At 35.9% G+C, this 25770-nt stretch overlaps 5 protein-coding genes across 7 annotated transcripts; 3 read left to right on the top strand and 2 right to left on the bottom strand.

Annotated features, from left to right (window-relative positions):
- Positions 1-3118: 3118 nt before the first annotated feature.
- On the top strand, positions 3119-4558 carry LOC125849740 (uncharacterized). Its single transcript, XM_049529708.1, has 3 exons — positions 3119-3825; positions 3910-4059; positions 4163-4558. Exons 1-3 carry the CDS (start codon positions 3181-3183, stop codon positions 4445-4447), a joined length of 1080 nt encoding a protein of 359 aa, XP_049385665.1. The 5' UTR covers positions 3119-3180; the 3' UTR covers positions 4448-4558.
- Positions 4559-4666: 108 nt separating this feature from the next.
- On the bottom strand, positions 4667-7161 carry LOC125849741 (pentatricopeptide repeat-containing protein At4g14820). The gene is made up of 3 exons (XM_049529710.1): positions 7039-7161; positions 6438-6919; positions 4667-6294 (listed from the first exon to the last, which is right to left on the bottom strand). Exons 1-3 carry the CDS (start codon positions 7144-7146, stop codon positions 4710-4712), a joined length of 2175 nt encoding a protein of 724 aa, XP_049385667.1. The 5' UTR covers positions 7147-7161; the 3' UTR covers positions 4667-4709.
- An 863-nt stretch (positions 7162-8024) lies between these two features.
- LOC125849742 (uncharacterized) lies at positions 8025-15734 on the top strand. Of its 2 annotated transcripts, XM_049529711.1 has the most exons (6): positions 8025-8197; positions 8603-8708; positions 10997-11041; positions 12412-12520; positions 14712-14952; positions 15254-15734. In XM_049529711.1, the coding sequence occupies exons 1-6, from the start codon at positions 8150-8152 to the stop codon at positions 15446-15448; spliced, it is 744 nt and encodes a 247-aa protein (XP_049385668.1). In that variant the 5' UTR covers positions 8025-8149; the 3' UTR covers positions 15449-15734. The 2 variants fall into 2 exon arrangements, with proteins under 2 accessions (XP_049385668.1, XP_049385669.1); XM_049529712.1 differs by lacking the exon at positions 10997-11041 and having other exon boundaries at positions 8048-8197.
- A 910-nt stretch (positions 15735-16644) lies between these two features.
- LOC125849736 (uncharacterized) lies at positions 16645-17506 on the top strand. Its single transcript, XM_049529703.1, has one exon. The coding sequence runs from the start codon at positions 16847-16849 to the stop codon at positions 17411-17413; it is 567 nt and encodes a 188-aa protein (XP_049385660.1). The 5' UTR covers positions 16645-16846; the 3' UTR covers positions 17414-17506.
- Positions 17507-17925: 419 nt separating this feature from the next.
- On the bottom strand, positions 17926-24586 carry LOC125849738 (protein OBERON 2). Of its 2 annotated transcripts, none has more exons than XM_049529705.1 (5): positions 24369-24586; positions 21979-22368; positions 20871-21418; positions 20698-20758; positions 17926-18615 (listed from the first exon to the last, which is right to left on the bottom strand). In XM_049529705.1, the coding sequence occupies exons 2-5, from the start codon at positions 22349-22351 to the stop codon at positions 18197-18199; spliced, it is 1401 nt and encodes a 466-aa protein (XP_049385662.1). In that variant the 5' UTR covers positions 22352-22368; positions 24369-24586; the 3' UTR covers positions 17926-18196. The 2 variants fall into 2 exon arrangements, with proteins under 2 accessions (XP_049385662.1, XP_049385663.1); XM_049529706.1 differs by having other exon boundaries at positions 24286-24563.
- Positions 24587-25770: the final 1184 nt, after the last annotated feature.

Raw genomic sequence — 25770 nt, 5'->3', positions numbered from 1 at the left:
CCAACAATGCTTTAAAACAATATATAAATTTAAAACAGTAACCAAAACCTGAAATTACCCTACTAAACCTAAACTCACTTATAAAAGACCGGATCGATTCTTTAGGTATTGTTTAAAAGGTTTAGACTAAAGTCATTGCGCTCCTATCACCTGTTGACAAAGTAGACTGATGAAAATCCTCCAATTATGACCTACCGCTATGGTGTGGGTCATCAAAGGTTGTTACGAATGTTATTCCATCCATGACTAACTCGAAATAGTTTGATAGTGTTTCAAAAAATTTTGTGTACATCGTTGTATAAACCATATATAGAGCATGATGGTACACTACATATGGAGCATAAAATCACCACAAAATTTGCAAAATTTAAATTAAGATTGGACATCCATTATTGTTGTGATGATACAGTAATTGGGTGTTCATTCGATTCAATACCCGATCAATCAAATCTATCCTTCATTTTGATTGAGAGGCCTCTAATAACCAAGTCCAAATTTAAAGGGTATATTGTTGTGCCATGAATCTTAAAAAACAAATCTCATCTTATGGTCATGCACTTCTTCAAATTAGAAAACAAAATAATATATATAAAAAAAACTTCACTCTGAAAAATTAATAGACAAGCAGAATCTATGACAACTTAATATTTAGATTTAGTGGCCCCTAATAATAAGCTCTTTTTTGTGGAGGACTTGATGTCTGGTCCCAATTGTTAATTTTTTTGTTCCTCAAGTACAAAGCAAGATAAATTGATATACCTAAATGTTAAAAGTCAAATAAAAAAATGAAGCATGGGGAATGAACATATCTTTTGAAAATTTATCACATGACATCATTTGTGTTTAATAAATATTATAGGTTTTCACTTCAACACGTCTTATCAATCGCCTAGACGTTCATTATAGTCCATCTCCCATTAATAAGTGTGTGCCCTCAAGACATCGACCATACGCTAATGCATAGATTTTCTCACACGAAAATCTACAATAAATTTCATTATTGATTAGTATTGACACGATGTATAGAAAAATAAGTACAACGTGATAAATCATAGTGAAGAGTGGTTAACAATTAATTTTGAACTTATAACTAGTCTATCAATTGAGGTGTTTTTGTATTGTCCACTAATTTAAATTGGAGAAATTCTTGATTAGGTATGTATATGCTAGGATTTGATGTAACCAAGTCATTTGGGTTCCTAAATATAGGAAAGGCAAACTGTAGGTGGGGGCCTAATATGCCAAATGGTAGTTGTTTGGTATGTTGTTAATTATATGCTTTAATTAGATGCAAAGATTGATTGATTATCTTTTAATAGGCTAAATCATTGTCTCAAGAAAAGAATATTGTTTATAAATTAATACAATTTGGTAAAAGTCAGAAACCAAAAGGGAGTTATATAATCCAAGTTTTGGATATCTGGAAACCAATTAGACAAACATCTCAAACTATATATTTGTTTACTTTTACGTATTAACAAGGCGGTTACAACTCACATATTTAAACTATAGAAACAATCTTTTGCAATAATGCAGGATAAGATTGCGTATAATAAACCCTTATGGACTGATCCTTTCCTGACCACTGTGCATAGGGGAGCTTAGTGCAGTCCTATTGGCATGAGAATACTCCTATTTATGATGCATCATTCCCATAAGATATGGTAGATAAATAGGAATTAGTCATAAGAAAACACATGCATTTTATTATTTATAAATAACTAATAATATTTGAGACAAGAATTTCCATAAAATCACATGATGGCCAGTCGAATTGCAGTCTTTTGATCACCAAATTTAAAGTGGTCGGAGTTGATTTTAACTGTCACTTTAGCTCAAAAATACTATCCCAAAATGTTACTTTAGATTTCAAGATTAAAATTAACGATCATTTTATAATGTGTGAAAAAAGCTAAACCGATCGTTAAAAAGGGACGGAGAGTATTATATATTCAAATGCAAGGTTCAAAATCCACCATCCTCTTTGTTTTTCTTCCAAATATTCATGGCCACCCAATCATAAAAACATAATACAAATATTTCATGAAAGAAATAATAAAAATAAAAAGAATAAAGAATGCTATACATTGGAGACCATTTTGATTTTTAGTTTCATCCACATTGGACTCCATTCACCATCTAGATGAAAGACCAATGGTGGATGGTAGAAAGTTATAGAATTTATATCCAATATTCACAAGTCACAACATTTTTAGATGCATCTTGAGGAAAAAATGGAGGCAGCTCAGCAATCATGTTATTTTACTTAAATAGGTTTGGAAAAAAAATGAATCTCATGTCTAACTCAATTTCAAAATCGACTATGCATGCAAGATTATATCATGAGTTTATTGTTTCCATTCAACAAAAGATATGGGATTCAACACCCCTCTCCCCCATACGCCCAAAACTCCGATATCATGATAAAAAAAAAAAGAACTTTGCACTTATATAAAGCCACTTGAAATTCTTAGACGGAAGTTAGAGGCCACAAGGAGTCTCGAAACAAAAATCTTAAGTGAAAAGTTTTATTATAAGAAAGTTTTGATATAATTGTTTATGGCCTAATTTGGAATGATTATTTCTCTCAATATATAAGGAGTTAGAGAACCCGTTACATATCAAACGCATGTCTAAGAGTCTAGTTTCCAACACATTAAATTATTCGTCAATTCGACATCAGGGTGAAGAGTTATGATCGTTTTACCACAAATTATCCTAACAAATTGGTCATGGATTTGAGTTGAGTTTGACTAGCTTTAAAAAGAACTTCTGGACTTCAAGAAGGATAATTTTCTTAAAGCAAAGACATCTAGCCGTCATTGAAGTCCATAAACGAAGTGGGATTCCCATCAAGCAGGTACGGATATTGTTTATATATGGTTAATTATTACTATTGTTTTTGATTATTTTTATGAACAAGATAATACGTTGCTAATTAAGTGAAATGGGAGGAGCCGGATCCAACATCTTAAATCTTATGCAATCAATGTATATAATTTTTTAAATCTTTACCAAATAAATGACATGATATGTAAGGGGTAAATGTGTCATTGCCACATCCCCAAATATTCTTCATAGGATATGACCGTTGCATTCAAATTTCAAACCCCATTTATCCTCTTCCCTTAAACAACAAAGAAACCCCAGATTTTGGGTATTTTCATAGCTCAAAATACCATGAAATCAACACAAGTTTCAACTCCAAATTCCTCCGTGAAATCATCGTCGACCACCACCGTCATGGATTCCGAGACGAAAGACAGCTACTATTTCCCGGGATGTCGAAAAGATACCAATTGCAGTTGCGAAATTTGTATTGCCAGTTTCAATGCAACTCTCGATCTGATGACTAACAGCATGCACAAGAGTTCAATTACAAAACTTTCAGCGGCTAGAGCTCTTCAATTTCCAAGAAGCCCCATTTCTTACACCCCATCGAGGACTTTTTCGACCCCCAAATCGAGTAGCAACAGTTCTGCTTCTTCGTCCATGTCCCCTCCGCTCAATTCCACAGCTAGAGGGAGCTTTCATGAGAAGGTGAAGAGGAGGAAGAGAGGTTTTGGTTTTGGGGTTTTCTTGATGAGATTGATTTTTGGATTGGGTGTTGTTTTAGGGTTGGAATTTGGGCTTTCTTCGGTGGTTTCTGGGTTCTTGCAGCCTCAATTGTCGCAACAAATTGTTAAGAATTTGAGTGAAAAATCATGGGGTTTGAAGGATTTTGATGAAAGATTGATGTTCTTTAAGAAGGAGCTTGAAGGTCTGATTGATGACGAAGAAATATCCAGTTGCAGCCGTCTGAATTCTACTTGGAAAATCAACCAGGTATAGATTTCATTAATGCTATGCATATTTTTGCTACATGTCTGGGGATACCAATATTAAGTAGATTTTTCGACTGATTTATAGGATGGTTTGCTTCTGAATTCGCGATGTACATTGTACAAGTCCAATTCAGAAGAGTTGAGTATATGGGGATGGCCTTTACAAACAGCTGGTTTGCTCACAGCTGGATTTTCTGCGCGATCATATACCATATTATCAGGAAGACTCACTGAGGTAACATAATTTCAACAGTGTTCTGTTTCTGTCTTCTCATTTCTTTCGAGTTTACTTCATCAAGTTAAGGTTTTGTTGCTGTTTTCATCTTCATTTTGAACAGTGGTCCAATGGTGAGATTCGTTACTTGATTAGAAAGTCGAATAGTTCATGGACTCAACAAAAATGGAGTGCTTCTGCTGTGCAAATGGACCCGAATACATGGATGCTAGAGTACAGTCAAAGTCCTTTAACTGAAAATGGAAAATTGGTTTCAGCTGTGTTGGAGTTTTTGAAGTTCAGGCTGGGAAGAGAAGTTCAAAAGTTGAAACAAGAGTTCTGGCTGTCGTCTTCTTTCACGAGCCAGCAGAGTGATTTCACAATAGAGAGGCTCCAGATTCCAACCTAAATAGAACTTATGAGATAAAGCATTCTCATCCCTCATGAGAGCTCCCGGTTTAAGCTCTATATGTTTGTTCTTCTGTGAACGTTGAGAATTTAATATTAGCATCTTTTGGTACTACGTTGTTCTACGTTTCAACTGTAAATACTATATCCCCTGTAGTCAGAAATGTTCTGCCTGCACTTATTCGATGAAATTGAATGCTAAAGAGAAACGAGGACATATGATACAATGTAACATACGGTTGATTCTATTTCACAAATTGCTGTCACCAGTAATCTTTACAAGAACAAGAGCCGCCTCTGTAATGGTGAAATCTAGTTCTATCTCTTACAACAATTTCTCTCTCAAACACTTTAGATGCCAACTTCATAAAGTTATGGCAATCCTCACAGATCCTTAAGTTCTTAATTATATGGATTGGTGATCCCCTATTACTACTTTTCAGTAATCCGTAACAAAGAGCCAGCTTCTCACTGTGCAAAAGAACCACATCCTTCTTCTCGTCCTCATCTACATCAATTAAAACAACACTGGTGTTTGGGGCATAACCGACCTGCATCAACTTGCAAACCACTTCATCTAGCTTTGCGTAGATGTCATCAGCATGTTTATGACTCTTATCAGCCGTTAAAAATTCGTGTATCTCATGGTCCATTTCAATCTTACTGTGTCCCCGTTCCTTCAGTATGCCTTTGTGTTTCATAAGTTGTCTCACCTCCCCAACATTTTCCCACCTTTTTCCTTTTGCATAAAAGTTTGATAAGAAGACATAAGCCCCATCATGTTCAGGATCTAACTCGAGGAGCCTTTTAGCTGCAAATTCTCCTAGTTCAAACTCACCATGGATCCGACAAGCAGCCATTAGTGAACCCCAAATGACAACATTTGGTGCCATAGGCATAGTCTCTACCAGCTCTAGGGCTTCTCTGAGACGATTTGCTCGGCCATAAAGGTCCACCATGCAACCATAGTGTTCAAGTTTAGGTGTGATATTGTACTCATTCATCATTGATGAGAAGATATGTTGTCCCTCATCAACTAGTCCAGCATGGCTACAAGCATATAGAACAGCCACAAACGTAATCCAATTGGGCTCTTTCATTTGACGAAAAAGCATCAAGGCCTGATCAGCCTCTCCATGAATGGCATACGCGCTAATCATACTAGTCCATGAAATAACATTTTTCCTTCGCATTCGACCAAAGACTCCTCTTGCTCCGTCTAGATACCCACATTTGGCATACATATCAATTAGGGCATTATTTACAGGCAAAGCTTCTCGAAATCTATACTTATCAACAATCAGATGGATTCTTTTTGCTTGATCCAATGCGCCGAGATTAGCACAAGCTGAGATAACACTTAACATAGTTACTTGGTCAGGCATCACTCCAGATGCCTGCATTTCGTCAAGTAACTTCAGACCTTCTTGTGGTTGGTCACTCTCTGCATAGCCAGATATCATTGCACTCCAACAAACCAAGTCCTTATTTGTTATTTGATCAAAAATAGAGCGTGCAGCTTCAACTTGCCCAGCCTTTGAATACCCTGAAATCATGGCAGTTGATACCACCAAATTCTTTTGTGACAGTTTGTCATACAAACTCTGAGCGAAATCCATGCAGCCATAACCTGAATACATGCTGATAAGAGAACTTTGCAGACGAGAATCAGCAATGATATTATTCTCTGATATTAACTCATGAATCACTTTCCCAATGGCTAAGTTTCCAGTTTTACCACAAGCAGATAGAATGGTTGTGAAAACTCTCGAGTCGGGTTCCACATTAGAGCTCCTTATCTCTTCCAACAGAACCAATACATCATCAAAAAGGCCATTCTGACAGTAACTGTGAAACACATAGCAAAAAGGTCAGCAAGCTATAAATAAGAAGCTTAATAGACATCTTTGAAAATTCATCAACTAAAAATGATTCAACAACAGCAACAAAATTCTTCAACTTTTGTAGTAATTGAATGGATAACAGCATACCCATCAATCATTATATCCCAAGCGACAATATCTATTTCAGACATTTTATCAAACACCAACCGCGCATCTTGAATATGCCCACAATTAGCATACATCCCAAGCAGAGCAGTCTGAATAAACGGGTCAGAATCAAACCCAAGCTTACAACCCAATCCATGAATCTCCATCCCTTCACGCAATGCAAAAGCCCTCGACGCAGCTTTCAGCAATGGCGGGAAGCTAAACCTGTCAACTTCCAACCCATTTCTTCTACCATTCTCCAAAAACAATAACGCATTATGGGGTTCCTTAGAACGTGAAAGTTCACGAAATAGCTTGTTGATGAGATGGGTTCGTGGGTTTTGCAAAGTGGAGAAGACGGAAAGCGAATAGTGAAGGCTTGAAGGTAAAGGAATTGAAGAAAGAATGAGGTTGAAAAGGAGGGAATCGGAATCAGAATCGGACAAGTTTTGACGGAGGATTTGGGTGTGGACTTGTTTGAGCTGAGGGAGAGAAGTGGCTTTGGAGATGGAGGTAGANNAATTGAAGAAAGAATGAGGTTGAAAAGGAGGGAATCGGAATCAGAATCGGACAAGTTTTGACGGAGGATTTGGGTGTGGACTTGTTTGAGCTGAGGGAGAGAAGTGGCTTTGGAGATGGAGGTAGATAGGTGCAGGTGGGTAGTGGGTGGGGTGGTGAAGGGGGTGATGGGGTGGGTCATTATAGCCATGGCATGTGGTGGGGAAGAAGAGCAAAGGAGCTTGGGAAGCTCTACAATGGAGACTTTGGAGTGTTTGATATACTGATATTCATTGGAGGGAATGTGGGCTCTGCATTTTGGAAAAAATATTCTTGTGAATTTAAAAAATGATTTTCTTGAGAGGAATGTCTAACCTCTATGTTTTGCACAAGTAGAAGGAATGTATGCGTATATTCATACTTTTCTAGATTTCAGTTGTGACGGAATATAATGAGTATATATATATATGTTGGATGTGTCAAATGTATTGATGATGACATAAAATATAGTTTTTATAGAGTTAAATATCTTTTCAATTCAAGAAATGCTAAAACGGTTTATAATTGGAAGGAGAACTTAGGATAATGAGAAACTCGAAAGTACTATATTTGAGTCCCAAAACTAAAAGACGTGACTTTAGAAATAGATTTAGAAAACAATAATCTCCTATATATAGTTTTTTTTCTGACCGTGGTCATTTTGTCCATGATCCATTGGATAGTCGATGGAAGACCCATTTGAAGCACGGTCTTTCCTTTTATGTCCATGTTGATACGAATGCAAAGAACCCGACCAAACTTCCTCAACCATAATTGAAGATATTGGGTTTAAAGAAGTCGTTCAAATTCGTTATCGATTATGTATCAATAAATAAATATTTTTAAAAATAAATTGATGAAGTAAAAATATAAGCGTTCTACGAGATAATTGACAATTGAGTCAATCTGAGCACATATATTAATAAATTCAATTTTATACAAATTTAAAATCTATTTATGCGCATCCAAAATTGAACCTGAAATTAAATCAAATTAAAAAATAATAATATATGTTTATGTATTATGTCATTTGTCATTTTAAAATGATTTTTATGGTACCAAAGAGTTGTACTTGTTGACCCGATTTGTATTCGGATCCCTGATGACGTTCCGGATGTCATAAGAACCATTATACCCACCTTTGATCGGATCATACCCTGAAATTAGGCGCAACAATGGCAGACTCGCTCATTGAATTGAATGAACTTCTCATCTCCAGAAAGGTTTGATTTTTTCTGACCCCAAATGTTTCATATTGAAATGGGTACCCAATTTTCTCTTCTTTCTTTTTTCTAATCAATTAGGTGATTTCATTTATTCTATGTTATCTTTGTATTCAAAAATTTGGGTGAATGATCAAATACACTACTAAAGAATTGATTTTTTCAGCTTTATACTGAACTATAGGTGTGTAAGTTTCATATATGGAATATGAACAATTGATAATTGAGGTGCCTTTTGATAAATAGTTGGTGGTAGTTCAACTTGATAACTCGCACACCTGGTAGTTTAAGTATAAAACATGAAAAAGGGGATATTTATGTGTGTTTTTATCATTAACTCAAATTTTTGTTGTCGTAAATTTCAGTATCCTTTTGAAGATATAATATGCTTATTAAAATTCATAGGTTAATTTGACAACTGAAGAAAGTAAACTACTAAATTCATGGAAGCAATCTGCTGTAAGAGATTTTGGCATTGGTGCAATTGGTGCTTCCCTTGCCACTTGGTTAGGTACAATTCCTACGTATACTTGTCAAATTTGTTTGTATCGTTGGATAATTCTTCCTTAATATTGGTCAATTTTTATATTTTTAGATATATATGCTGTTCTTTTTTCACTTCATAAGAGAGTGAAGTTATTAAACGGGCCAAAATCTTTAGTTTTATCGAAATCCATTCAAGAACCGAAACACAATGATGATGGTTATGAAAGTATGAAACTACCTGTTAAGATTTTGGACTTTATTTCCGTCTTCTCTTGTTTATAAATTTGACGTGGCTTATCTCAGCAATGATGACTAGTCCAAGAAGATCCCAAACAAGAAAAAGGTTAAACCTTGACATTGTAATGAGATTGTAGAGCCTTTACTTGAGTTGTGTTCAAACATTGAGGTTGAAAATGAATTTGTTCATGTTTTCTAGAAGTAAGGTCTTTCTGCCTGAAAATGGAGGAAGAGGGAAGACAAGTTTGAGATAGTGACTGGAGTAGTTGTTGTGCAACGTAAAGGTAGATGATGCTGGAAGTACTGGTCTACCGGAAAATGGAGGAAGAGGGAAGATGAATTTGAGGGAGGTGACTGGTCGCTGGAGTAGTTGTAGTCGCGACAGAAAGCTAGAGGATGGTTGCAAGGAGAAAATGAGTTCATTTTGATGATATTCAATTTATAAAAATGGGGGTTTACCACATTTTTCAATTTATAGGACTTCATATTAAATATATAAATGTCGTAAAGGAAATGAATGAAGAAGATGTCACTAGCGTGAAAATAGTATTAGGTGATACAGAGGAGTTTCCCTTAACAATAGGCTTAGACCAGGGTTGGCATTGAGCTCTCCTACTTGTGTACCCTAGTAATGGACAAGCTAACCAACACAATACAAGATGAGGTCCTATGATGTATGTTATTTGTTGATGATATTGTGTTAATGGATGAAATTAGCAAGGGTATCGATCAAAAGTTTGAATTGTAGAAAGGCACCTTGGAAAGCAAGGGTTTTAGGATATGTAGTAGTAAGATCGAATACATGAATTGCAAGTTTAGTCAGCATGAGAAGAAAGAAGTTAAGGTGAGATTAGACGAGATTGCGGTGCCAAAATGCAAACAATCTAGATATCTAGGCTCACTGTTATCAAGAGAATTAATTGATAGATGAAGATGTTACTCATAGGATAAAACTAGATGTTTGAAATGGAGAAGTGCAACCGTTGTTTAATGTGATAGAAGGATGCCTATCAAAATGAAAGCTAAGTTCTATAGGACAACTATAAGACCAACAATATTATATGATAGTGAATGTTGGGCTGCTAAGGTCCAAGATGAGTGTTGTAGAGATGCAAATGTTAAGATAGATATGCGGTCATGCAAGATTAGTTAAGATTAAAAATGACCACTTTTGTCAGAAGGTGTAAGTACCACACATTGAGGATAAAATGCGAGAAGGTCGCTTGAGATGGTTTGAACATGTCTTGTGTGCGGCGACATACAGATGCATTGGTCCCTAGGTGTGAGACGATGGTAAGTGAAGGTGTTAAAAAGGGATGTGAAAGACCTAAAATCACATGGAGGAAAGTTGTCTCGAAAGATCTACAAATCCTTGGTATCAATGAAGACTTAGCTAAAGATACGACACAATGAAAGAAAAGATTCATATAGGTGGTATCTACAAGTTGAGAATAGGTATTAGACTTGTTAGAGAACTTCTAATATTGTTGTTATTATTATTATTATTATTATTATTATCTATCATATATCTTCAACTTATTTTTTGATGAAATGAAATGAGCTGAAATGAAGAAGTGGGGATTCAATTCATATAGTCAACCCCGACTTATTTGGGAATTGGGACTGAGGTAAGTTGTTGTCTCCATGTCAGCTGACTAATATTAAAATGGGTGAATAGATTGTTAATTTCGCAAAGTTAGGGGGAAATATGGACTTTCCCGTTTTCTTATTTTCTACATGTCTCACTTACATGGAAATTTAAAATGGACAACTAGATAATATGTCAGTTGCAGCTTTGTTAGAAATGTAGGGCATATATGGTACATTTGTATATCTATGAAGTGATTTTAAAATCAAACTTTTAACAAAGGGCATGGATGACTAATTTCAAAAATCTTAGGGGCTATTTCTAAATTATCTGTGATGAATATTTGCTGCTCAGGAAAGCAACTTCTTTTCCTTTTTAATGTTTTCACTTCTTTTATGTATTGCTTAGCTATGTGATTGTCTTCCCTCCCCATATATATTGTTCATTAAAGCCCCTAATATTATTATCTCAATTTGTTTTTGTTGAAGTTACTCGAAGGCTGCATAACCTCTTCCGCATCAACCTTGCAGTTGGTAAGTTAAAATGCACCCTCATCCTCAACCTTATTCTTTCTTGTTTTCCGAATAGGTAAGTATTACTGATGCCAGGAAAAACAGGACTAAAAAGTGTTGTGATTATAACCAAAAACAAAAACAGAAGTGAGGACAACCCTGACTAGGTGACTATCTATACAATAGTTTCTATCAACTGTAACAGTGATTCTGAATCTTCAATGCTTCCACTTTACAACAAAATGAAATCATAAGAACTCAGTCAGATATGATCGTCCAAATTGAGCTTCTCTGGTTTACAAAGCGTCTTTTGTCCTTTTCATCCATATATACGACCAAATTGCTGCTGGTATGGTGTTCCAAGTCTTCTTAAAATGTTTTGGCAGCCTTTGCTTTTCCAGCAAAGAAGGAATTCTATTGTTGATCTTGGCATACCTGTGAAGTAATAACTAATATGGCAATGTATAAAAAAGGCGGCTGATGCCTTCAGAACTATTCCCACAGAGATACCATCTATTAATAAGTTTTATGCCTCTCTTTTGTAAATTTTCCCGAGTTAGACAAGCCTTCTTGGCAACCAACCATACAAAGCACATAACTTCAACAGGAGCTTTAGAATTCCAGATCTGCTTCCAAGAGTTTTGTGCTGACCAGTGACCGGTTCATCTCATTCATAAACAGATGTAGCATGCCTCAACAGTGAAGATACCGTCAGTTTTCCCTTTCCAAAAAGTCTGATCCTCGCTGTTGTTTAAACCTTTAAAATCAGAGAGCATACTCAACCTTATCCTAGAGGACAGGGAGTTGTCTTTCTCATGTTCTTGCCTTTTACTCTTACCTATTGGCCACCAACAATATCTGTCTGTCTGGTGTCGGTTTTCTGTAAATTCTCAAATGCTAAGCAGTTGATGGATGCCTGTCAAGTGCTCAATTTATTCACATATTTAGCTTTTTAAAATGGAAAAATTCTTAAAGTATTGCCAGAAGTAAAAGCTAAACGAAGAATTCAATGGTTGACTAGCCAGATTTATTTTCATTTTTCTCTTTCCTCTTTTTAACTAGTTGTTAGTTATTAGCTTTCTGATTAATGGTTTGACATTTCCAGAAGCAACCTAATAGCCTTTAGCCCTTTACCTGTATAGAGAAAAACAGATGGACATTCTTATTTCAAGGGCTTTTGCAACTCTGGAAACTTGTTAACTCTGTCTCGCACTATATATGTCCAGTTTATGATAGGCCAACCAATCTTTGTATTTAGGATACTTGGTTCAAGAAACTCATTAGGCCTCAAGTTAGTAAGAGAGCTATTGATTTCTGCTTCGAAACAGAGAACATTTTCAGTTGCTTTTCCCTAGTGTATTGCTTAGTTTTTCAAACTCTTCTATCTCCAGGTGCTGGTTGGTTCTATGGCAAGTGGAGATTTGCCAAGTCTTTGGATTCAGGTGTTGAACTTATTCTCTCTCAGCATGGAACTCGTCTGCAAAAGGAGTTGGGGGAAATGTAGGTCCTCAAACACACTTCTCAATTTTTTTTTCGTTTTTGGGCTAAATAAATGAGGTGATTTTTACCCCTAAAGATGAAGTGCTACACAGTCTGAATGCATGCATGACTTAGTACAATGAAACTTAACCTTGAGCACTCCCAAATAATTTTACTTGCGCTACTTTACATTGAAGTTCTATTTTCTTTTTGTTTTTCCCAAAATGCATCCTCTTTCATTGATAAACTTTTCGTGACTAGGTTTGTTATCCAACAAATAGAATTAAAAAGAGATCAGGAATACTTTAATTAATTTAAGCAATGCCCTCGGAAGGGGATCTTAAATACTTTTCAACATCTTATTCTCGAAAAGCAACAAAGGGCCTTGGGGGTGGGGTGGTGTTAGTAAGATTTGCAAGATTAATACTTTCCTGAATTTAATTGGTTAAAATCATTTCCCCCTCCAACTTTACTTTGAAAATCAAACACCTAAACAAACTTTGAACAATGACATCCTTCTAAGTTTGATCAGTTGGCCTGATTGTTCTAATAGGTTATTACTCGTCACATTGGTGTTAGAGTGAGGTACCATGTGAAAATGGGGAACTATAATTAATATAAATGATAATCCTTTATGACAGCTACCTCTATAGCCCANCCATAAGTATCAGCGCTCACATTGGTACACCATGGGTTGAGTTCACCAAACTTGTGTCTAATTACCTCCCTCCATAATGCAAACTGCTTTGTAGTTCTAGATATTTGAATGAGAAAGATGCTAAACCTTTGACAAGGACTAAATATGTCATACTGTTCCCATTTGATAAATAATTGAATTCTCAAAATCTTAATCCTTGGGTGCTTTGTACATGATAACTTGCGCCGTAGGAGTTTAAACGACTTAAGTACCACATCTTTATCTGTCTGAGCTTTTTTGCTGGATTCAACTTGCAGTAGGAACATGTTGACTGATCAGTTATGCTATGTTTATACTCTCTGATTTTTCTTCTTCTTTTGGTACTTTCCTTGTCTTCAGTTAGAATAAGAATGACTAAGAAGTGTGAAAAGTTTTGCTTGATGTACCTTAGATAGCAAGAAATTGTCACCGGCTCACCGCAAGAGTATTAAACTTTAAAATATGTCGTAGTCTAGAGTACTCTAGATAGCAAGAAATTGTCCTCACTGTGAGTGTTTAACATTGAAGTATGCTATTGTCTAGAGAATGATCTGAGTTTCTTACTTCAATTCAAATATATACATTCATGTATTTCCACCAAGTATAGAAATCTGTGCACACTTGTCATGGAAAAATACAGAATAGCATGCATGGCAATACATAATGTGAAGGAAATATACGAAGTATCACTATATCTCATTCATGTTTTAAATTGACGGAATGTCAGATGATTGGACTAATAAAAATGAGCGCTACATTATCACTTCATGTTTGAAGCCTAGTCCTCTACATATGCTTGGTCTGCATGCTTAAATCTGGTTGAAGACTCAAATCTGTTCACTTTCTTGGAAAGGAAAACAACAAATGAAATAGAGTAATTTATGGCAAAAGAATATACACACACAAAGAATAACATAGAAAAATGGAAGTAGTAGGCATTCAGTCAAAAGCTAGAAAGAGTAGATTGTTCATTTGTATGCCTCAAGGCTTGATTTATTTCTTTCATAGTATTGCCTCATGTCAGGCTTGACTGCATATCTAGGCTCTCTTTGAATATATGAATCTGGTGCAAGTGAATTTTATGCATCTTTAAACCATACTACTAAAATATTGAATTAATGGAAAACTCGTTGCACAAAATAGGTATCCTAGTGTAGGCATACAGTTATACTGGTGAAGGGTGTGGGAGAGACCTGGCTAATCCAAGGAAACCTTATTATATTCCGAGTCTTCAACTACCGATAACAAGAGCACTTCATAGTTGTGTAGTTCAAACAATGAAAACAAAACGAAAATAATTCAAGACATATATTCCTCAAAAGGGAAAGATCTCAATAATTCTTTAAAATAAAGCTTTGATACTCGTTGAATTTTTATGAATCTTGTCATCATACTTCCTTATGTTAATAGTATCACGGTTATTTCTTTCTTTTCATTATGTATGAACTACGGATGTACTATTCTATCAAGATTGAAATTGAAGTATCAGCATGATTCATTTTAACTATGTATTGATGTAGTATTTTGTCGTGATAGAATGTTGAAGAAGTACCAGCATAATCCGCCTGTACTGCAGTTCGTCTCCAAATACTTTTACTCTGAAAATGTTTATGATGATGATTCAACAGACAAGCCAAAACCGAGGTGGCGTTTTCGAAGTACCTATGGGGAAATTTTTTCTTCTCACGAGGTTGAAGGTGATGACTCTTCCAGTAAGAAATCCCATTCAGAGAATACTGATCAGAGGAAAACTAATCTTGAGAGAAAGCAAATTAATGTGAGTACTCTGCTTCTTTTATATATAATATTGAAGATGATCAATGGATACTGAGGCCTGGGGATCTTTCCGTTGTGCAACGTCGTAGTAGGAATTACATAAAATCACCAAATTTATGCACTGCCCTCTGGCAGGGCAGTAGAGTAAATTGGGGGCTCTCTTCTGTGTATATAAGAGCGTAAAAAGTCATTGCTACCATTGTCAATCAGAAACAAATCCATTTTAGTCTGTCATATTGCATTATAATTTATAGCAGAATAAGTTAAGTTGCTTTTACAAGGCTGTGTATTGAATATTGTAGATGAATGGTGTTGGTGCTGCTGTTGTTCTAGAGTCAACCGAAGACCCATTTGATTGCATACTCGGACATCAAGGGAACACCGAAGAGATTCACCACCTTGATGCCTCTAGCCCGCTGCCTAAAAGGCGGAGTCATAGCACCAGACGGTCTCATAGCAGGCGTCGGATGCACCGCCACGAGAACGTGGAAGGTTGAGCTTTTAATTGGCCAACCATGATCAATGCAACATTGAATTGAATCTGTCCTTGAGGGACCAGTCTTGCATGCCCTGTTAAATGTAATCTGCAAAATCTATGCTTTGAAACTGACATTACCTTAAGAGCTGGTTGTATATAGTTATGGCTCAGTGGCTTTGTGATCATTAACTTATTTAATAGAAATTATTTATGGATTAATTTAAAGGGTAGCCAGCATAAATTATAATATAGGATGCAAATGCAATATTCACATAATTGAGTTGTCAATTCGAAGCATTATATATCCAGTGTTGCACAAAAAAATTCTCTTATTAAATTTCTCTTTTCATTGTTTCTTATGATTATTACACTTTCTTTAGTATCCTATATCTGAAAGTGCTCTAGCGATCTACCTATTGATCTCCTGCAAAATACGAGACACAACAACATTCTCAATGTAATTACACAAGGAGGATTTGAGGAGGATAGTGTATACGCAGATTTTTACCCCTACTTTAAGAGGTAGCAAAGTCGATTCTCTGCTCGTTAGCAAGTGCCGTGGGCCTTGCCTCTCTTTTCCAACAATCTCAGTCGAGTGTTTCATTCCTCTTCTTTTGGGCGAGCTACTTTTTTTCAGCCTTTTTCTTTTTATTTTGTAATACTTTCGGCTTGAATTCTATTCATTTAAGTTTGCAACCCTTCTCGACTTGTCTTTCCAGACTCATTCCCTTTCTATTTTGAAACTATCTTAGTTCAAGCATTGGTCAACAGACTCACCTCCAACTATATTACCGAAATGTACCCAGAAAGCACATGTTCAAGCCCAGCTCGTGAAAAGGCTTTAACTCTAATTGTAACATGATCTGGAAACGTGTTCAGTTCAGTAAGAAAAATTAATAGTCCTTCCACTCAAGAAAAAGCATAACAAAATAATTCAAAAAAAGAAATAATAAGAGAAGAAGTCATAACAAGTTATTATGATAAAGATGCAATATGTAGGGAAGCAGTGTAATCTTTATTGAAACCATTGGGTTTAACTTTTTCTCATTCTAGAAAATACACGTATTATATATCTATCTTTATCCTGAATACTAGGAGTGACAAACGGCCGAGTCGAATGAGCTAACTTATATTGTATCTAATTTCATTTACTTTTTATATTTTTTTCTTCTTTCTTCTTCTCCTCCTTCTTTCTGGCTGTTACCCAACTCCAAGAAATCCAAATCCATATTTGCAGAGGCAATATGTAATTGAATATATATTACTATATATATACATAGGTATATACATACCATCTTTATATATTCAATTACATCTACATTTTTATTTCTCATTTCTTTTCTTTTTTTCATTTTCAACAATTTTTCATCAAGAATTGGTATTATTGGGATTTTTTGTATCCAACAAATTTTATAGCATGAGGGTTCATCCTATGTCCCTGAAACGAAACATTGCCATTCGTGAAGGAATCGGGTCGGGTTCAGATTCGGATTCGGAGCAGCGGGAACAAATTTTAGCAGCAATGGAAGGGAATCCAATGAAGAAGCTACGAAAATTACCTCATGTATTCGGGAAGGTTCTAGAACTTCCGTTTCGTTCCGATGCTGACGTGGCGGTTGAGGAAGGTCCGGAATTCTTCCGTTTCGTGGCGGTGATGGAATTTGACGACGGCGGAAGCGGCGGAGCGGGAGGTGTTAGGGTGCAGGCGGTTGAGATTCATACTGGGATTACGAAGATTGTGGTGAGAAATGGCGCCGGAGATGGCGGAGTTGCTGGCGGAATAGAGGAGCTATTGTTGGAAGAACTGAAGGTGGATACGTGGAGGTTCAGGTTGCCGGCTACGACAATGCCGGAGCTGGCTACGGCGGTGTTTGTGGACGGTGAGTTAATTGTGACGGTGCCAAAAGCTGGCCGTGGCGGTGGAGAGTTCGCCGACGGTAGAGATGTTTGGGGTGGCGGTGCCCGGCTTGTTCTTGTACAGTAACCAGAAAATAAAAGGAAAAAGAATCATTAATTAATATTATAAAATCAGAATTTCTTTATTCTCCAGAAATAATATACTAAATAAAATAATAATAATTGTTGTACATTATGGTTGACTCGGGGAACTTTATTCTCCATGTAAATTGTAATAATTCTACTAATATGCTAATATTTGACTTTTTTCAGTTTTTTAAAAAACTGTTTTCTCTCTTGTACATTTACTTTTTCATTTGTCTCACTGCACGCATACCTTACTCCCTACAAAATTGTGAAGGTTGTAAAAACATTTTATAGTATTTGACACATTAGCTTTTCATTTGTCTCAGTATACCCAAACCTTATCCCTACTTCGTGAAGCTAAACAAAAAACAAGAAGCAATAACGATAGCAAAATAATGCAACAATAGAATTACATAAATTTGTCACGCTAATATATCACTAAGGTAATGCTCCCCTTTTCATATGAGAAATTGGGTGGGAAAGAAGGTTATCTTTCAAAAGAAAAAAGCTCATTTTGCACTCCCAACTTCTGAAAAATCTAGATAAGTCTGATTTCATGAAAATGTTCACATATAGAAGACTTAATTCGACAGTTACAAGTTACAACGACATACTCCGCTCGGAACAGAACTTTGGCATAAGACCTGCCAGACATATATTTGTTGTAAGATACAATGTGCGGAGCTTTGGCATAAAACTGCCAAACATTACAGATACAATGTGCAAAGTTTTGGCATAAGACTGCCAAACATGTATTTGTAAAGATACAGTGCAGAGCTTTGCTTTAAGAAGATTCTGCTTCTAGACCAAAGTAGTCTTTGAGTATTGTCTTAGAAGTACTTCCAAATCCATTTTGTACCTGTTTCATGTCCTTGAGTTTCAATACTTCTCGCTTTATTTGGTCTACTCTTTGTAGAACAGCATCAACTAAGGTATCTGTTTCAACCATCGTTGTATGGCTTGATAGATCAGATCTTTCCTTGTCGAGCTGTTCATATAGATTCATGATGTAGTTCTTTTGAACAAGGAGTCTTTCCTCAGCAAGTCTGTACTCAAAGTTTTGAGACTTCCTCAATGCCTGCAGAGTTTGATCAATTTCATCCTCAAGCTTAAGGGATTCAACTCGATGGTCAAAATTTGAAGTCATCTTTGGTGGTGAAGATCTTTCGCGAAGAATTGACTCTCCATGATGAGGTGTTCCTCCTATCATCAAAAGAAAGTCGCGTACGTTCAGGCTTTAAAGAGATATTACATGGAATGAAGCTTTGCAAGGAAGAGAGATATTCAAACAGAAAGCTCTTGAACATAGTTACTGCGTTGACTAAATATGCTCTTATAATGATCAGATAAATATCAGTATATACACAAACATACAAGAGATACAGAAAAGAAAAGGAAATTTAAGATGAAAATATATTTCACACATCGCAAAACTCCTTCCTGTACATTGTGACAGAAGAATAAGACCTTGAAGGTACTCGTGACTCCTAAACGGTGAGTCATGCACATCGTTCTTGCTACAAAATGAGTAAAATCAAGATGGACTAGAAGAATGTAAAGAAGAACCTAAGAGTAACTAATATACAGATAAACCTGCAGTAGGTGTGGTGTAGTTGGACGCATTGTCACTTCCCTTAGGCAACATTTTGGTGAGGGTACCACACTACCACTACATGGTAAATATAACTGGAAACAGGATTTATTTATTAACAAGAAGATGTTATGAATTAATATGTTAGTTATAAATATCAGGAATAAATTTATCTAGTATAAGAAAATAATCACTGAATCTGACTGATAAAAATTCACTGGTTTAAATAAGAAACCAAACCTAGTAATCAGATCCATAAGAAGCTCCAATCTTTTAAGATCTAAAACATCCTAAATGACGTCAGAAACCAAGCATGTGATGAACTGAAAGGAATCTAGACGTATTAACTGACCTAGGATTCTGAAATACAAAATAGAGAATCCAGTAAATTCAACCTACCGCCAACATCATTAAGACATGGTTGCACTTCAAGCTCAACAAAAAAATCTCAAGCACAAAATAAATAGTCAATACGAGCACGACTATGGGTTCCCACCAATATCATGCCAAGAGACATTGGGTGTCAATGGGAGGTCCCAAATGGAAACCAAGTCCATTTGAGGAAGGATTTGGAAACCAACCTCAGAGCAATTCAGGATGTCCATAACTCGTGAACTTATGACCGCACACCATACCATCAACCACACACACCAGTGTCTGCATTGAGTAGTTCATGGGACCGGATATCTTGCACCCATAATCCGGAGAGCTTCTTATTATCTTGTTTCGAGACCCATTTCATGTATTAACCTACGTGTTTGCTTAGCTACCCTAGACTATAAATAGATGTTTATAGCTTAAAAAGGAGGGAATTGAATATTATTGATGACCCTGAAGCTTTACCAAGAATATCGCCTAGTGAGTTGAGAAGACTGTCAGGTCCCTAAGGAAGTGGGGAGAACTTGGAGTGAGATAACCCTTACTTTTCTTGATGAAGTTCATTCATGGTTACCATTGCGGATCTCCTTGCTGGAACTATACTCTTTTTATTACTATGACAAATCTAATATTATTAGTGCTTGATGTTCATTCGTACAGTTGGGATTGCTAATAAATGGGAGACTCAAGTTTGATTTCCTTCTTAATTCTTAGAAGCTTACTCCAGATACCTAAGCAGTTTCACCTGAGAACCACAAAAACCTACACTGCATCATATTATGGAGGTAAAAAGTTAAATTCTATGACGTCGTAGACAGCATTGTGCCTCCCATTTACTCTTGTAATTCACTAATACAGCATCAGTATATTCTTTTTGATTGGTCCCTAACAGATTGATGCCTTTCTGTTTGGGGTGGTTATACTAAATTTTATGGACATATTCTATCTCCTTCATCTGGTTAGAAGCAGCGGGATAGACTTGACAAACAGTTTCTACCCCAAAATAATTCCTCTTCAGCCTGATTCAGAGGCCCTCCTAAATTGATTTCATGCAGAAGACTCTTGGTCGATAATTTTCTGTTCATATTATGCTTCAGTTGCAAGATATGCCTTTGGAATTTGTGAACAAATGTAGAGTACAGAAATAGCTAACACAGACAGTGCATGCATGTCCGTATACATATATATTCGTGCATTTATAAAAATTCAAATTGAAGACCCGAGAAGGTTTTACACACATAAGCAGATTTCTCGACCAAGTATATGCATGAGCCAAAGGGAAACAGTGACATAAGAATTGAAAGGACAGGAGGTACCATTGGCGTCCATGAATTCTACTTCTTTGAACACATCTCCAATGCAGGCACCCTTCTGAAGCTGATACAAGATATTATAGAGGTCATTCCAGAAAATTGGAAACCACATAAAAGCACCACTAGATACCTTGAGGAAACAAAGTACCATTCATCTACCTCTAAGTCAGCTATACCTTTGCCATGGCCGATTTAATGTGACGCAGCAACTGTTTTGCATTTGTTTTCCGTGAGCCACGTAGAATGCAAAAGCCAACATTCAAAATCTTCTCGATGTCATCACGAGAATCAATTGATCCACAAATTTTTAGAAGCTTCATGACATGTGAGACCAATTCAGTTCTTGAATCACAGCGCCGACAACAATACTCCGCATCCAGACCGATGCTTCCTCCAACTGTCCCAGCCATATAAGCTCGTAGAGCACAGTCTATATGGGCTATGTGTCCGCAAATGTAACCATCATCAGCTGTTGCTTCGCACCTAATGTAACTATACCCACCATAAGCAGAACTAATAGTTTTACAACAAAGAATACAACAACAATCTCGGCAAAAACCAGGCTCACTGCAACAAATGTCACAAAACATGGTCTCTGGACTAGGATTCCCTGCTTCTATTAAACTCGCACTCGCACACAAGCTATTACCAGCCTTACAACTAATGGTTCCTAAGTGAGAATCAGATTTCATGCCTGAAGATGTGAGCTCAGCATACCAGTTACCTACAATTTTCAGACAAGACAAATGTGAAATCAGGTAACAAGTAACTCGCTTAAGCACAACAAGAAACACTAAAAGATTTGCAAGCAACTGACAGCAAGCAAATTTACAATCATAGAGACAACTCACTCGAAATGAGAATTTTACAAACCTCTTCTTTCTTTCTTGAACTCCGTATCCAAACAAACACCGTTACGTAAATTGAAACAAATGGAGTATTGATAGTTATTTCATTGATATATACATTTTCACACACAGCCTCTAAAAAAAATTACGTATTCTTAAATTGGTGTTATGGCGTTAAAGTTAAAAAATATATATAAATAAATAGGTTCCCCAATATGGTGGAAGAGAGCTCAGCAAAGAGCATGCACGGAACAAAGTCAGTTACATATGCAGAGCCCAGAGCCTAAGATCAGTAATTTTGGAAAGGTGCTCCTAATTGCACACGTTTTCCATGAAAGTGTTGCATCCAAGTGAGCCATGTCTAAAAGTTTCTCACTAATACCAAAATAGAAGAAAATTCAATGTACTAAATGACAAAAGTTGTAACCAATCTAACCTTTTAATAGTTTTGAGGGAATCTTCCAACTAAATGAGGCAAAGAATTCATTGATATCTGTGCTTGGAAACTCAGACCTGACATATTGTTCAACCGAAAGCCTACTTGCGAAAACACTTCGCTTTCCACGAAGACGGTTTGGAAGATACAGATATCTATCAAGAAAGTAGCCAGCAGATGCAATTCTTTTCCCCACCTTCCAGGCCCATTTATCACCTGGGTTTGGCCAATCTGCAGGAGCATATGGTAAACCTTCGCCTGAATCATTGGCAGAAACAGGATAAAGGTGAAGTCCATTTTTATTGGTACTAGGTGTATCTCCATTACATTCAGCAGAACTGTCAACCACCACAGGATCCTCGTAGGATGACATGTAGCTAGATGTTTTAACTGTGTAGATAGCCGAAGAAAAGAATATATATCAACTTAAAATCCAAAAAAGGAGAGGTTTGTTAAATTACTATCTTACAGAAATGCATATTACTATGTAGATTGTAGCCTTATAATAGAAGAATGAAGAAGACATACCACAAGTCCAAATCAGAAAACAGGCCAATATTCTATTGATTAAAATTATAAAAAACAGCATAAGATTAAAAAGTCATAGCACACTTGCACCTCTGTACAAAAAAGAGTTGGCTAATAATTGAACTTAATAAAGAATACAATAGCAAAGAACATAGATAAAAGAATAGTCCCAGCCAAGCAGCGTTGTCAAAGGTGCAGTTAAGCGCTGAAGCGAGGCTCAAAATGTCATGAGCGCTTCGCCTTGCTTAATGTGCGCTTCAGTGGCATCATCAAGGTTCTAAGGCGTACTTTTTCTTGCCAATGAACTTCTTATGAAGGGGAGATACCAAACAAATGATATTTCACTTTTTTGAAAAAAAAATCATTTTCTCTGTTCATATATTTGTCATTCATGCTTATAATTATTAGTATTGGACTGAACATGTATATGTACTTTTTCTCCCTTTGCACCTTTTTTCATTAAAGCTCATGCTTTTTCGGCGCTTTGTGCTTAAAGCCCCAACAACCCTAGAGCTTTTTTGCGTTTTTTCCTTTTGATAACACTGAAGCCAAGGGATCTCCACAAAATTGGCATCTCTAACTTGTCCACAAGAATAGAGATGCACACTCTACAAAGCCAGAAGATGTACAGATTTACGGAGAAAAATTTAAGTGGATTGACTTATATTGGAAAAGGTGTCATTATGAAGTCTTATGCCGCTGGCATAATCTGCTGTTATATCAAGCACTAACGAAACTTCTCAAAACAGTCGATTTCGAGATGAACCACCGGTTATCCAAGCCTTGTATAAAGAAATCTTAGAGTTGAAAAGAACACTTGTCACCTTTCATGCTTTGAAAGAATCTTAAATTCTTTCAAGCAGATGAAGAAGGGTATTGGGCCTATTAGAAAATGAAAAGTTGTATTGAGATTTTTTTTTATTCAGTATATCCAACAATTGATGGCCTTCCAAAATACTTATTACAAACATTGGACTGTGAAGGGCCATATTATTGTTGAAACAACACATGTGCTAAGTTTGATGATAGTCGAGAAATTCGAAATATGTGTGAAAACTTGGGACTAAAATATGATTCATTCGGTCCTCGACAAGAATGGGGACTGATCCAGATAGAAGTCTCAACGAGGATGAGGCCGAAAAAGGTGAAGATGAAGGTGGTATGGTACCAGAAAGTGAGAAAGATCAAGTTTTTACAAAGTTTATCCTTATCTTTAACTATTTGCACTATTACTATCTATGTAAGTTTTATTTTTCGTAAGCAATGTCCCTAATCCTAGTTCATGATATTTTTCGTTATATCAATATTAAGTTTCTCCATTCACTTCAAATGTAATTTGATATTGGATTATTAGATTGTTAGTTCTATTTTCTAGATCTATTTAAACTTTAACCAACACATGAACAAAATCCCTCTAACAAAATCGGATAAAAACAAGTTCATATCTTCAACAACATTTCAACAAAAATGAAGTATGTTCACAACTCAATTTATTTAATTAGTCACTTGTTAACAATTTTCATCCAAATTTTAGAGACAAATGAGTGCAAATGATCACAGCAACACAAGTCAATACTTGAAAAGCAACTGCATTTAAGAATTTCAGAAATGATGTTCTACAATTGAGAAAAACAATGGGAGACAAATTGTATATGTGCACACTGTATAATTCTTCAAAAGAAAAAAGAGGGGGAACTCCAACTATAGACAGTAGTATATCAAACACCATGGTAATACAGAAATCTCAGAAATGCACGCTGGTAACACACAAAAAGGTACCTTTTGATTGTTTTTAAAAGAATCCCTAATCACAGAAAGAAGAAATGTCTAGGTTGTGTGAATTTCAAGAAATGAAACCGTACTTCTGCGTTTTCCGGCGACTGCTTGTGATATCTCAGCCACTTCTTCTGCGTTTTCCAGCGACTACTTGTGATATCTCAGCCACTTCCGCGTTTTCCGGCGATTGCTTGCGATGTCTCAGTCAGCCCACTGCTTTCCCGCCGACAAGATTTGGGAATTTTCCTGAATATAAGGGTAAAAAGTTAAAACTTTAAACCTAAGGGGTGGGTTTGATAAGTTGTATAAGAATAGTGTTTATTATCAAGTATAAATAATGCTAAGGTTGTGCATTGATCGGTTTAGTTTAATTTTGAAGTTTATCGGTTATCGTTTTGTACACATGGTAAATCGTTATAAAATCATTAAGACATTGGCTTCAAGATTACTTAAAAATAAAGTAATAAATCAAATGTATCATGCACATGAATAGACAGATTTCATTTTGCTCAAAAAGTAAATATTTGCCCATTGTGAATAATCGAATGTTTGAGACAATCAAAAATAAAAGTATGAAATTAAACCCTAAGTCAAGAACTTTATAGGCGGAATGACCTGGGACCCATGTACTTAGCTCTGTTTGTCAGTTGGACCCTCCTACTCATCACTTTGCCAATCAAACCCTTAAACTCACCAGAACACAATATTTTAAACCCTTTTGACCATTGACCGAGCTTATATGACATTAATATTGGTGAGTTGGAAATATGTGTGATTACACGCGCTTAAAAGCGAGTTAAACCAATATTTTACTTTTTAAAAAAATCAATTTAACAAAATTAAAAAATAAGATTCATCTTCTTCAACCCTCCTTCACCCACACCAACCCTTTCTTCTTCTCTACCAGCCCTCTCTCCTCTACCCCTCACCATAATCCTCAACTTCCTTCTTTCTCCAGCCCCACATTCACTCTTCTCCGCCTTTATATATATATATATATATACAAATCAGTAGGCTCAACTTCTTCTAAAACTTTCGTTTTTGTAGGTTTGAAAAATATTAGTATCATTCTTTTATTAGATGGTTTCAACGAGGAGATGTGGATAATGTGAAGGATGATTGTGACTATTGAAAATTTTAAAACTATATTGATAAGCTTGAAAAAACTTAACAAAATAATAAATGGGTCTTGTGAATTTGTAAAATTAATTAAAAAATTTGATCGGAGTTTATTGAGTTTGTGTTGGTGAACTTGTAGTTGAATTTACAAGTTAAATCAAGAGGAATTTGATCTAATGGGTATGAATCTAGTGCTCAATTTGTGACAAAATATGAAGAAGATTACTATTTGAAAAGTTTAAGAAATAAAAAAATTGATCTATTTGATTTTTTTATTTTTTAGCACTTAATTTTGCATGTGGCACTAAAAAATGATGTGAAATTCTACGTGTAATCGTGTCCATTACACGCACACTGATCGGAGGAGAA

This window comes from Solanum stenotomum, unplaced genomic scaffold (assembly GCF_019186545.1).
Source record: "Solanum stenotomum isolate F172 unplaced genomic scaffold, ASM1918654v1 scaffold10253, whole genome shotgun sequence".
In the NCBI taxonomy this organism is placed as follows: Eukaryota; Viridiplantae; Streptophyta; class Magnoliopsida; order Solanales; family Solanaceae; genus Solanum; species Solanum stenotomum.
This window is presented reverse-complemented; position numbering and strand designations above follow the sequence as displayed.